This window comes from Brienomyrus brachyistius, chromosome 17, assembly GCF_023856365.1.
Source record: "Brienomyrus brachyistius isolate T26 chromosome 17, BBRACH_0.4, whole genome shotgun sequence".
Classification (NCBI taxonomy): domain Eukaryota; kingdom Metazoa; phylum Chordata; class Actinopteri; order Osteoglossiformes; family Mormyridae; genus Brienomyrus; species Brienomyrus brachyistius.
In genome coordinates, this window is record NC_064549.1 from 16,054,508 (window position 1) to 16,069,248 (window position 14,741).

Sequence of the window (14,741 nt, forward strand, 5' to 3'; positions counted from 1 at the left end):
CAACTGAGGGTTAAGGGCTTTACTCAAGGGTCCAACAGTGACATCGCTCTGCGGACCCTGGGATATGAACCTTCCACATACAGGCACGGAATCCTAACCCAGTGAGTCACACGCCACCCGCTTATGTGATGCCCACTTTCCATGCTTTTTCCTGAAAGCGTGATTCACTCCATCCTGTATATAACGTTCCTAACATGTCACGCACAGAAGTTGTTCTTATAGGGAAATGATTGGTAAAGATTGGTTTCGATAGAGCAATGGTGCCACCTACAGCTCCACAAACAGATTTCCTGAGAACCAATGGTCCCGGAAAAGGGCGGTAATATACCACACCAACTAAGTTTCGATAAAACCAAAAGAGCCTTTGTGAGAAAGGCAAATTAAATTTTCATAAATAACCCTCATTTTAGTAAATTTTACATTTTAATCATTTATAAACAAACTGCCAAAAATGCATCTCTGCTTTGCAGAACAATTGTTACTGGTAAGGGGAAGTCCTGCCCAGTATCCCGTCGATTTTCATTCGGGCAGGAAAAAATTTTTCGGTCCGTCTATTCCTTTCAAAATAGGTTCCATGTCCATCGCGGCTCTGAATTTGATGTTTCATGGAAATATTCGGGGCTTAAAGCTCGTTAATCCGACCCTGGCCACGGATAACTTCCGTAAAGCTATTCTTCGTGGTATGGAGTGTCACAGAACTACCTCCCCTAGTCCACAGACAGATTTGCATTGCGCATGCGTACCATTTACACGCGCATGCGTATATGCTTACGTTAATTACCGGTCCTTACTGCCAAACACGGTTCCAAAAGTGAATCGGAAAATGTATGGTTTTCTAAAGGTTTGAGAACTACCAGATAAGTTTTATGAATTTAACGTTCTTTGACTCTAAGAGTGAATTCCTTTTTAATGCCCGTATTATAAATATATTTGACACTTCGCAAGTTTTAAAAGGATGTATATAGGTTATTATTACTAAATATGACGTCTCACGGTTGTGACTGACCTTTATGTTTTTCAGAACGTTAATCTCGGCCACCAGTTTAACAGATGTTCTTTGTAATTTGTATTAACCTTAATCTATTCAAATGTTAGGGTTAATGCACACTGCGAGAGATTTAAGACTCTCTTAAGATTCTAAGATAAATAAAAACAGCTTATCCCTCTCATCTCACTGCTTTCATTTGCTTTTTAATGACCCATTTAGATAGATAGATAGATAGATAGATAGATAGATAGATAGACATTAAAAATAGTTTCTAATGGATTCAAGATTATCCTTTTCATGTGCACAAATGTGCACATACACTGAACAAAAATATAAACGCAACACTTTTGTTTTTGCTCCCATTTTTCATGAGATGGACTTAAAGATCTACAATTCATTCCAGATACACAATATTACCATTTCTCTCAAACATTTCTCACAAATCAGTCTAAATGTGTGATAGTGAGCACTTCTGCTTTGCTGAGATAATCCATCCCACCTCACAGGTGTGCCACATCAAGATGCTGATCTGACATCATGGGTAGTGCACAGGTGTACCTTATACTGCCCACAATAAAAGACCACCCTGGAATGTGCAGTTTTGTCTCACAGCAAAATGCCACAGATGCCACAAGCATTGAGGGAGCGTGCAATTGGCATGCGGACAGCAGGAATGTCAACCAGATCTGTTGCTCGTGCATTGAATGTTCATTTCTCAACCATAAGCCGTCTCTAAAGGCGTTTCAGAGAATATGGCAGTACATCCAACCGGCCTCACAACCGCAGACCACGTGTAACCACACCAGCCCAGGACCTCCACATCCAGCAGGTTCACCTCCAAGATCGTCTGAGACCAGCCACTCAGACAGATAATGCACGGCCCCATGTTGCAAGGATCTGTACACAGTTCTTGGAAGCTGAAAATGTCCCAGTTCTTGCATGGCCAGCATACTCACCGGACATGTCACCCGTTGAGCATGTTTGGGATGTGCTTGACCGGCGTATACGACAGCGTGTACCAGTTCCCACTAATATCCAACAACTTCGCACAGCCATTGAAGAGGAGTGGACCAACATTCCACAGGCCACAATTGACAATCTGATAAACTCTATGCGAAGAAGATGTGTTGCATTGCATGAGGCAAATGGTGGTCACACCAGATACTGACCGGTTCTGAGTCCCCAGACCCCCAATAAAGCAAAAAACTGCACATTCCAGGGTGGCCTTTTATTGTGGGCAGTATAAGGTACACCTGTGCACTACCCATGATGTCAGATCAGCATCTTGATGTGGCACACCTGTGAGGTGGGATGGATTATCTCAGCAAAGCAGAAGTGCTCACTATCACACATTTAGACTGATTTGTGAGAAATGTTTGAGAGAAATGGTAATATTGTGTATCTGGAATGAATTGTAGATCTTTAAGTCCATCTCATGAAAAATGGGAGCAGAAACAAGAGTGTTGCGTTTATATTTTTGTTCAGTATACAAGTGAAATGAAGTTGAAGTGAAATGAAATTGTTGCTACTTAAGAATATAATAAATAAACAAAAGTGCTAAAACTAGAAACATTCACGAAGCATAGAAAAAGTAAAGATAAAAAGTTATAAGAAAATGTGTGAGTAAATCTTTGAAGTACATGTTGCAGTTATGGCTTATTTTAGCTTTTAATTGGTGGTTTAGATGATGCTAATGGCCTGGGAGTAGAAGCTTCTGCTCAGCCTCTCAGTCTCGCCCATAAGGCTCAGGAGGCACCTACATGAGCACAGGCACTGGAACAGTTTACAGCATGGGTGGTGAGTGTCTGTTAATGCTTAATGCCTTGGAGCTGCATTGCTGGATATAGATGTTCTGCAGGATGAGCAGTTTTGTCCTGGTGCTTCTACGGGGCTAATTGGATAAAGTCAGGTCAGGTTGGAAGCATGCACTGATGTAGTGCGTTGCTGCTCCCTTCACATGACGAAACACCTCGGGATCCTGGCTGGCAACCCCTCAGGCAGACACAGGGTCCAGTCTCACCCTCTGGAAATGACCATCCGTCTGCTGCAGCCAGGTGTTATGTGGGCGTCCTCTCGGCATGATCTAGCCACTTGGGTCCTCAGCAATGAGGATCCTGCAAGCCGGATCACCCTCACAGAAATGCGTCACATGGCCGTAGTGCCGTAACTGACGCTCCCTAACAATGCAGGTAATGTGACTCATTCGGGACTCCTCTAGCAACCGCTCATTCAACACAAAGTCAATCCAGTGGTACCCAAGGATTCGCCGAAGAGACACAGTACCGAAGGAGTCCAATCTTCGTCTCAGCTCACTGGATAGTGTCCAAGTCTCACAGCCATACAGCAAGACAGGGAGCAGCAGGACTCTAAAGACTTGGACTTCTTTCCTCTTGCAAAGATATCAGGAGCGCCACACACCCCTTTCCAGCAACCTCATGACCCCCATGCTCTTCCAATCCATCTGCTGACTTGATACCAAGAGTCACCAGAGACATGAATGATGCTGCCGAGGTCAGTGAGCTTCTTGACGAGGTCAACATTCTCCCCACAGACAGACACACTACTGATAGCTGTGTCTAAGTGGATATACTTATGGGAAATTTACAGTTACAAAACAGGATAGTGTATAAATGCGCAATTGAGTAACTTTCATTTTTTCATTTTTATTTATAAAGAAGTGCAAAATAATAAATCATCATTCTTAACTCTTAAACGGGAGAAAATCCCAACATAATACTACATAAAACAAGTCAAGTTTTGTTTTACTGTTACACCACCCATATGCAGTACACTGGATACAGTGACACAAAATAACATTCCCAACAGTGCAAGGCACATTCCTTATTGTAACGTCTGGCAAAAACACAGACAGGATCTCGGAGGAGGAAGGTAATGCCCTACAGTGTTATCAAACTCCTCTAAAATGAAAAAGAACAGTTAAATAAATAATAAAAATGGATTAAATTATGATGGGGCGGCATGGTGGTGCAGTGGTTAGCACTGTTGCCTCACACCTCTGGGACCTGGGTTTGAGTCTCCACCTGGGTCACATGTGTACGGAGTTTGCATGTTCTCCCCATGTCGTCGTGGGGTTTTCTCCGGGTACTCCGGTTTCCCCCCACGGTCCCAAAACATGCTGAGGCTAATTGGAGTTGCTAAATTGCCCGTAGGTGTGCATGCGTGAGTGAATGGTGTGTGAGTGTGCCCTGCGATGGGCTGGCCCCCCATCCTGGGTTGTTCCCTGCCTCGTGCCCATTGATTCCGGGATAGGCTCCGGATCCCCCGCGACCCAGTAGGACCCCCCATAAGCGGTTTGGAAAATGGATGGATGGATGGATGGATGGATTAAATTATGTTCACAATGGTCATGGACTTATTTCAAACACGAATGCTCAGTTCTTCTGTAACAGGAACAGCAAAAAATAACTTCCACCTCTTGTGTTGATATAACTGTAGAGCAACCCAAGCAAGGATCATGGATTAACCCCTGGGGTGGCCAATCATATCCAAAAAGGGCTCTTGTTTATGCGGGTTTTCACTGCAACTCCTTGATTACAGTGTGTCAATTGCTAATTAGAGGACTGATTGGCTGAAGAGTCCTCACACTTGGATCTGAACAGCTGACCTAAAGATCACCCCAATAACCTGCAAACACACTGGGCTTTTGTGGATAAGACTAATCACCTCTGGAATAACCGATAAACAGAGGAGAAAGGAAAAATTCTTTGCATAATTAACTGCATATGAGAACATCACATTATAAAAGTCGTACCACAGTATCTGTTAGTACTTTAGCTTTTGTGAAACACAATATTTGATCTCACTAAAATTAAATTAAATTTTTTTCTGAAGTCAAGAAGTAGGCATATCACCTTCGGAAAATTAATTTATTTTGAAGCATTTTGGAACAATGGCATGGTTTCGTGCACACAGAAGAACTACCGTTACCGAGAATTTACAAGTTATAAGCTACCAGTTAAAAAAACTAGAATAGTCTCCTAACACTGTAACAACTTTAGCCAGCAAACAATATAAACTATATAAAAAGCACGCAACAACACTGTTTCTATACGCTTGAGTTAAAATGTAGATTGAGAAAGTTGTATTGTTCGTCTTATATTTGTACGTTTACAAATATCGCTACGTAAAAATACAAATTCCAGTAGATGGCGCTCTAATGCACGCTCCATAAAGTGAAGTGAGATCCAATGTATTATGTCTGCAGCTCATTCATTCGTTCAGTGAATGCACTGATGCCTTTGGTGGACCAGTTCAGTGTATTGTTCTGGTGTGTGTGCAGTTCATTCGTTTGTTCAGTGAGCGAACTTGTAGTGGTACTTAAGATCAACAGGGGCCTACTGTTACGTTCAATCCGTCAGTGTACTGAGACTGTCAAAGTCAGAGTGAACAAGTCATTAAAGTGAAGATAACATTTCTGGACTGTCGCGGAATGCAATCCGCCACGAAGCAGGCATTCGTCGAAATACATTCGTTCTCCAATGTCATTGTATCAGTACGTTCGTTCAGAGATCACGAGAAGTACTAAAGAATTTGTTCATTCGTTCATTGCACATCAGTAGTGAGAGTGACGCTCTGTTTCCTTCCTGCTAGCAGCAAAGGCGCGCTCATTTCGTTTTCGAGTGACGCAGTGACAAGTGCTAAAATAATAAGCAGATCATACTTTTTTATAACTGGTCACCTAGCAGATCGTGCGTGTGTGTTTATGAAGAACGAGTCTGGTTCCTATTATCATTTGAATTGTTTTGAATGAACACATCCTGAATTGACTTTATATCCGTAGTTCAAGTTTATTCATTTCCCGAAGGCAACTTGGTTACAGCAACAGTACGAGATACAATACATAGAAATATATGAATAAAAACTAAAATTCCTAATACTAAGCCTTACCTAAGTACAAAACTTTAGCTTAATAGCGAAAGGGGCAAAATAGTGTTTTAAACGATTGATCTTCAAGTCTAGCAGTCTAAAACGAGTGCCAGTAGAGATCAGTTAACTCCACCTGCTTACTTCCTGATTTTTTTTACCAGCCACATGAACAATCCTGGGGGTGTGGTAGACATTTTCCTTGCAGTGTAATAAGCTTCCTTTCAAGCTGGATGGTCTTCACAAACTTTCAGATTTCCACGGATTAATTCAAACAGTCTCGTTCTTCATTTGTGGCACTGGCTTGCCCTCAGTTAATGCTATAAAGATTTTAACTCCTTCTCGGAAATTCCAAATACATAATTCTATGGTTTCTATGGTTTATGACTGCCCAACCACATTATCTGAAAATAAAAACAGATAAAACATCTTTATGATATTACTTCAAAAAACGTAATATCTTAAAATCTTAATGCTGAGAAGTTATGAGGGATGTTATTCTCATATATAAATGACTGTTAAATAATACTGAGTGAATACTCAATTTGTTGTATGGATATATGATCTTTTTTCTTTTCTTTTTCTTTCATGACATTATTTTATGGACAGCTCCTTTACCTCGTAAGAAAAACAATAAAAAAACACTGAATGATAATACAAATTCATCCATCTGTTTTAAAACCGCGTATCCTCCTCAGGCTCGCCGGATAATAATAAATTAATTAACTGTATAATAAAGTAAATTCTTCCGCTCCGATAGGCGGCGCTGTTAGGACAGAAAGTAGCCCGGAGCTCTGCGGTTTTGCAGCACACATACAATACGTCCAGCGCGCCGGGTTGCGGCGCAGTCCTTTCGGGAGTTTCGGCAATTTCACCAGGAGCAATGGGGACAGTGGACGAAATATAACGTAAGAAGTCGGTCTAGGTCTCTTGAAAGCAGTCTGGATTTGTAGATAACCTGGGGACTTCCGTATTTATGTGCGTATTCAATTTCGGTTATAGATCAGTATTTGGGTGTAGGTGTATCGGTGACTAGCTAATTGCTGGGGGCTGATCTCCTGATTCAGACGCCGATGCCGCTAAACTAGTCAGGGCAGGCGGCCTCAGTTGCACAAAGCGGCGATTCGATCAGCTGCGGGACGCGTTTCGGCGTGGACACTCTTCGTCCTCTTCATTATTACTGCCCACGTCTGCCGAAGCCTCTTCACAGGGAGCTAACTTATCCTTTTCTGGTTCTTGCTTATTTTTTGTTTCTTTATTTCAGATGGATTGTAGACATTTTTGTAAAGAGTCTGGTCGAGCGGAAGCCGTGTCTGATGAGCTATAAAGACTAGATAAAGGCGGCCGGGAGAAGTTTGAAGCTCATCCCATGCACCAAGACCCCCACCGGAGGTAAATAAACAGGCGCGAATGTCGTCGGCCGCCGGCCTCGCATAGCTTTGCTCTGTGAGTAGTTTCCCATGATCTTCACCTGTATCTGACAGAAAGTAATGCTCACCTCCGTGTTTAAAATGACTGGACCCGACATCCATGCGTTGGAGTCTTAAAATCGCGATCATATTCTCAAATAACCGTCCTTTGGTTTGATTTTGACCATCCAAAAACAACAATTACTTTATAATGGGAAAAATAGAGCAATTGCTGCAAAATCTACACGATATTTCAAAAATTTCCCGCACCATCTACTGGGATACCCATAAGAACGTGTAATGTAGTAATCCCACCTGATTTCTCAATTTTAAGGTGGTATATGCACGTTATCTTAATAGCTTTAGCGTTTAAAAATGTTTTGGAATTGCAAACCAGTTACATCATGACTCTGATTACACGGGACTTGTGCTCCTCGGCCCAGCAGATAGTCCCCGGGAAGTGGTCAGCAATGGGCTGAATGAGCCGCTGTTTATCCCACTCCGCGTCCCTGCATTTACCCATTTAGGCTTGAGATCGCAGCATGGATCTGGGCAGCGCCGTGATTTTCTGGATCGCACTCCTATGCTTGGTGTTGGAGAAGCCGGGCGTCAGCGCCGAGCACATGCAGTCCGACTACGGGCTGCCAGGTAAGCGAGCTGCCGATCTGGGCCACTTATACAGTCTGCGGCGGTTCCCGGCTTACGACCAGCTCTAGTCAAAACACTAAATTAACTTTTGTTTTGCGGGGGGGGGTTATACTTTCGTCAAGCGATATTACGGACACTTTGCCTGCGGAGTCCAGTGCCGTGGCTGTATTTAGAAAGTGCAGGGCAGCCCTTAATCCTGCTGTGCTGAGAATAGTACGGGCGCGCTGTCCTTCCTGACACCGCTGCGACGAGCGGCGAAAATGTCGCCCGCTAAACCGGCGTGAGCGGAAACTTCCATCCGTCTGTCAGTTCTTCCATTAGCGCAACACTTCCGAGCCCACGGATCTTGAACCGGGGTTATGGATCATGATCACACTGGGAGATTAAGAGAAAGGGACACAACTGCTTTCCTGCATCAGCATGCCTGGGTTTTATTACAAACTAGTACTGACTGGGGCTGCTTTTAGATGGTTGTATAAATTAACCTGCTCAGTCTGATTGTTACGGTTTTCCATTTCTATGGCAGCGTTGAGTTTTAAATAAATGACTGCACTGAATAAATTATTTGGTGTTTTTCGAAAATTACTGCAGATTAGGATGCCACAGTTGTACACGATTAGGTACATATTTGAGTATAGAAATTCATAAAAGGTATATAGTAAAATGACTAAATATTCTCCCTTGAGGCATTTGGATTAACATTCTGCAGACTTCACAAATTGAAAGCTCTGTGGGTTCTGCAGTTTAACATTTGTAAGTTTTTCTCACACTGGACTTCTGGAATCCAGCCTTGTGTTTTTGGTTGGTTCTTTCAAAGAGTGTATTTTGTTGTAAAGGCAAGGATTTAGTTACTCGTACTTCTGATGGCTAGAACCTTAGTTCTGAGCACCTTGGTCTTCTGTCTGTTTCAGGCCCTGGTTCTGGCCGGCCCCGCAGCTGTCTTTGGGATTTGATGACTTTGTCTGGTCAGGCTGTAGATAGGTTTTAGGGATAGGGACTTCTGACAGGAATAGCTTTACCTGCAGACAGTATAACGCCATAAGTTTGTGGCCGGACACCAAATTGTTTCAAACTCAATTGGTTCTTCTCAATGACTGAGTGGAGTTCTCGATTTTGCTTTCTTGGTTAGAGTTATGGGTTGCCATTCCATACCAGACTGATTAGGTTGCAGTTAGCGTACAGTGATACTTTTGTAGTCCACCTGTCCTACACCCCTTTACCCTGGATAAGGCAGTAGATATTCCCTTACTTACTGTGGTTTCCCTCGGTTTCCGATCAGCCACCTTCAAATTATTGTGACGTACTTTAGGTTTGCAGCAATTGCGGTGTAAGATGTTTAAAACTTTTGCGAGAAAATGTTTTTCTCCTTAACCGTTGTATTAAAGCAGTTTTACCGTGCCTATCATTGTTAGCTTTGACAGTATATTTTGATTTAGTTTTAGTCTTAGTCCTTTGACGAAAATGCAGCATAGTTTGTCATCTGATTTTTTTTATTTATTTATTTATTTATTTATTTTTTAGTCTAGTTTTAGTCAACAAATTAAAGGATATTTAGTTGATTAAATCTAAAGTAGATAGTGTATGCAGTCAAATGAAAATAACAGGTTTAGTCGTAGTCTATTGCTGCATTCCATTTATCTTTGGGGTCAGAACTTGGAACTGGGAATGATGTCACTCCCGAGTTAACAGCATTCAACTACAACAAGTTGGAAAGCCATTTAACAATACCAGGGATCTGTTTTAAAAAGCCAGATTTCTTGCTTACACGGATAACTTCAGATTTAATTTATCCCAGTTTAAATGGCCTTTATCTTTGTCCAATTACATTTAGCCCAGACTACCTTAAATCCAACAAGTTGTCTGTTTAAGCAAGAAATCCTGTTTAATGAAAGTGAACCCGGTTCTAGCCCAGTTAATTGTTAGCCATTGTTAGCAATATCAGTGGATAGTAACACATTACGTGATATTTTGTGCAAAAAACACCGTAGTATCATGTCCACAGATAGTGTTTGGACAGTATTGTGTGTACGACCGATTTAATGAACCACAAATAAGATGTAAGCACTAATAAACAGTATTAACGAACAACTTTAACTTCTGTTGATAAAGGGCACTGCCATCTTGGATTCTGAGATCAGGTTTGTGTCGATTCCTATGTGTTCACGAGTCAGAATTTCAACTTGAGGAGGCGTTCCAGTTGAGTTTCCGAGTTACAAGTTCAAATGGAATGCAGCATAAAATGCATATACACATGCGCGTCCACAGATTAGTGTACCTCTATCCACTGAAGATTGCTGAAGGAAACATCTGTAAAGCTGTCATTAAAGCATGCCATTAGGTTTGAACATGCCGCTTTTAAGGACATGGGAGCAGAAACGAATGGGGTTTTATTCGACTAATAGTCCAAAACAGAAAGAAACAGTATCACGGCACAGTTGTCAAATTTGGTGAACTGGGTGAAATGAGATTTTTAATTCAAGATAAATCTGCACATACATTACATGTATGTTACAGTTGTATTACCTTATAAATAGACTGAAGGGTTTGTAAATTACTGCGTCGTGTCATATCACTCATTGTCCAGTTGTCTAACATTTTCATTTTGTTTATTTTTGGTCATCAATGATTTTAAAAGAAAGCATTCCTTAGTTTTTTTAATTAAAGGTAATTAATTATTTAGTTTTTGTTCCGTTTTCATCACAGAAAAAATGTCATTGAGTATTTTCATCTTAGTTTTTATCAACAAAATGAACACTGCTGCCTTTCAGCTTTTTCTGGTTTAAGGAATCTTTATGCTCACATAGTTTGTCCTGTGATTCACCAGCAAAAACTGGCATTTTATCAAACTTGAATTTCAAGTTGATGTTGCTGGGTATAAAATTTCAGCCATTACTATTAATAGCTGTTACTATCAGGAAAATGGCAAGACGTCTTCTTGTCATCAGAATGTATTTGCTTGTGCTTCTTGGTGAGCGATGGCCATGGATACTGTATGTACGAGTAGACTTGGCTGGAGGAACAGAGGGTCCATGTGAAGGCTAAGGTTTCAGGTCCAGCTGGTCGGTCAGATGAAATGAAATGGACCCTGAGCCTGGACATGAACTGACGACGTAAAGGAACGCCTTGTGGTGATCATGTAGTGCGAGAGTTTAGGTCATGATGCTGCACAGAATCTCAGAATTCAGAGCTAAAATCAAAACATCCTTTGGAGAAGTTGATGTTACCTGGTTAATTTAGCTTTTAAAATATTTCTAGATGGAAACATAAATAGGATAAAAATATAATAATGTGCAGTTTTTTTTATTGTAGGCTCATACCTTAAAATCTTAAGATCTTTCATGTTATTAAGTGCCCTTTCAGGTGTGTTCAGGCTGTTTGCCAAATAGGTTTTAGATTTTAGATCTATCATGTGGTCAGAAAATCGTCTAACTAGGGATACTTATACTATGCCCCCTCTGGTCTTATTGCCAACCGTGCATCTTGGAGCATTGAAATTCAGCTTGTACTTGTATTACAAATATTAAAATAAGGGTCATTGTCGAACTTGACAATTTAAAACAAAAAAAAATATAGAATTTTTTGTCTAGAGCAACTGTCATTGCCTGAACTTTTTAGATATATTAAAATTGCCATTTGTTGCTCTGAGTTGATGATTCTTAAATATTTTTCCCTAGATAATTAACCAAAAATCAAGAACACAAAACTAGAAATATTTTTAAATCTTTCAACTTTATTGCATGTGACCCACAATAAATAATTAATTAGTATAAAAACGTGTATATTTTTCCTCAAGTCTTGGTTAGTTTAGTCCTTTTTTATCCCTGTAACTCTTGCCATGGGTTCGACTAAACGCTTCTGTTTATTACTATCCCAGAGGAAAATCGACAGTTTGAACAATGAAATTTAATTTAATAGGGATTCGTACTCAGTATGTTTACACGCACACTAAGGAAATCGCATTATTGTGTTAGTCCCACTAAAACCAGACTTTTAAAGTACATGTAAACATGTTAGTCTGACTGAAATCGCACTAAATCAAATTTCTTTTAGTTGGACCAAGACACCCGGATAGTGCGTTCTGGAGCCGATTTACTCCTGCATGTATACTTTCAGTTGGATTCAAACTGGCCTAGGTGCTCTGCGTATACTCCACAGTTTCTCCTGCTGACTTTGACCCAGAAGTAACAGAAGCTTATACACAGAAGAAGCTTGGAGCATAGCAGAGGACGTACAAAATGTACAGCGCTGTAAAGCTGTCCAATTGACCGCTAAAACTAAAGGGCGCTTTTCCACCGCACCAGGTACTGTACTTCAAGAAGGCACAAAAAGTGCGGTACTTCAAGAAGGCACAAAAAGTGCGGTACTTCAAGAAGGCACAAAAAGTGCGGTACTTCAAGAAGGCACAAAAAGTGCGGTACTTCAAGAAGGCACAAAAAGTGCGGTACTTCAAGAAGGCACAAAAAGTGCGGTACTTCAGGGTGTCTGCACCAAATAACATCACAACGCGAGGCGGGTATTTAGTACTGAATTTCAGAAATGCCTATAATAGGACAGCTAGGTTAAGGCTTTTTCTTACCCTCAGTTAGTGCGGATATTATACCGCAGGGAGTTTAAGTCTTGCTGAAACATTTTTACTCTGACATAGGGAAAAAAACGACGAGTTTTAATGATTTTAATGTTTAATTATTCATTTTAAAGATCATGTAGTATATGTTTAAAAATCAGTTAAGTTTACCTCCGCTGCTTTTGCATGAGAGCTGCATGAGTTCTCTGAGGTAATCATAATCATTTTCATTGCTGTTTAAATCAGTCGTAGATGGGTTTGTGAGAAATTTGTTGAACTGCTTTTTTCGTTTCATAAATGCCTCAGTATTTATTACAAAAAATCACATTGCAATATTAAAAAAATTTCTAATACCATGCTGTCATAGTATGATATACAAAATACTTTTATTTCTTGTTATGGTATCCTGATCTTGTTGTATCTGTTCTTCCTGCCAGATGACAATTTATACTTTGTCACTTTATTTGTCCTTGCATCCGTTATTATTAATTTTACTATTTTTTAACGTCTGATGTAATAGGTCAGCTGGAAACATACTTCGGACAATAAATCGATTTCCCTCTTATGCATGTATCCTGGGACCCTTAGCTCAACTTAACAATGCATGTAAATGTACAGACTGATATCGGATATTGGTGCCATATTGATGATGAAAATGGGGCCGGACTATGGGACTGATCAATTCAGGTATGATTATGTCCATAGCACGTGCTGCCACGTGCCAGCACTCTGCCGACTTGCTAGAAAGAGAGGAAACATAGCATGGTGGGAGCTAAAAAAAGATCATCAGTTTGGAGGTATTTCACATTTGAAGTTACTATGCTAACAGGTTCTCCGGCTACTTGCAATATCTGCACAGTTAGTGTTTCGAGGGATGCGGTAGCACTGTGAATTATAACAGAATTAACTTCACCTCCGGAAGCATCATGCCGAAGAACACAATGAGTTCAAGCAAATAAAAAAGGAACAATTTGAAGAAGCAGTTAACTTTGTATGATGCCTTGCAAAGATGCAAGAGACTTTCCAGTAATACAGTTAAAGCTACAAAATAGAAAACATCCTTGAATTCATTATTGTGGATGAACAACCCCTGACGGTTGTTGAAAACTAGCGCTTCTACCATCTGACTGAACTCTTGGAACATTTTGCCATCTTAGAAATATTTTTTACCTGAACTCTAAAAGAAAGCTTGTAAGCACTTATTAGAGTTAAAATATGTACCAGTGATGTGCTTGACCACATTGCTACTTTTAAGTCACGGTTTTCCACTGCATTAGGTACCATGATTTAGGTACTTCAGAAAAGTACCAGAAATACAGTACTTCAAAATTTTAGTTTTCCACTGGTGTAAAAACTGGTACTGGTGCTGAATGACATCACAATCGAAAATTGGCTGAAGTATATTATAGGGCTGGGCAATTGATTGCCACATTGCGTGTTGTATACATACAACTCGCATCTCAAGGACCGAGAGAGTCAACTTATTCGAGATCAGGCTTTACATACCTTCATACTGTACAGACATTATAGCACAGGGGGATTTCTTTTACTGAAAAAATTTTACTTTCTCGTAGGAAATAAAACTTAGTAAGCATTGCAAATTTAATAATTGTTCCTTTTCTGGATTATCTAATATACGTTTAAAAAATTTCCATGAGCTCTGCATGTACTTTCCGGTCATTTTCATCCCTGCAATTTTCTCAGTCACTTATAGACAGGTCTGTGAGAAATGTATGTTTTTTGATTTTTTATTTTTTTTTGCTTCGTAAATATCCCAGTATTTATTACAATAAAATTACATCATAGTACTTTTTTTCCCCCAATATCATGCAGTCCTAGTATATTATGGCAAATACTACTTTTCGTTTCTTTCATGCCATAAAAAGTTCTTGTTCTTCCAAACAGATTGCAATTAAAACTTGGGTCTCTGTTTTTTGTGGTGTTCTGAGTTCTTAGCTTGTTGTGAGAAGGCAGTTGTATTGTGTTTCAGCGCCAGGCTATTTGCATAACCAGTCGACAGTGAACATGTTTACAAGTCCCACTCCAAAGTACTTAAGTACCAAAAAAAAGCGCACCGCAGCTCGTCTGGTAGTTCTGATATCGCACGTTTTGGTACTGATAATCAACCAGAAGTCAATGGAAAAGGGAAAGTATCAAAAGTTAGGTTCCTGGTGTGATGGAAATGCACCCTTTAAAAGTACATTGGTTGTACGTGTAGTTGCATGTCTATAGTGCGAATTGAGATTTA

General features: G+C 40.3%; 1 protein-coding gene across 7 annotated transcripts in view; it reads left to right on the forward strand.

Annotated features, from left to right (window-relative positions):
* Nucleotides 1-6,640: 6,640 nt before the first annotated feature.
* The window catches only part of stim1a (stromal interaction molecule 1a), a 46,888-nt gene continuing 38,787 nt past the window's right edge, over nucleotides 6,641-14,741 (forward strand). For 6 of the 7 annotated variants that reach the window (XM_048981607.1, XM_048981612.1, XM_048981610.1 and 3 more), the window contains exons 1-3: nucleotides 6,641-6,780; nucleotides 7,137-7,264; nucleotides 7,809-7,929. In XM_048981607.1, the coding sequence (XP_048837564.1) occupies nucleotides 7,824-7,929 (106 nt within the window). In that variant the 5' untranslated portion in view covers nucleotides 6,641-6,780; nucleotides 7,137-7,264; nucleotides 7,809-7,823. Of the gene's footprint in view, nucleotides 6,851-7,136; nucleotides 7,265-7,808; nucleotides 7,930-14,741 lie in introns of all 7 variants that reach the window. The other variant, XM_048981609.1, reaches the window with a different exon arrangement.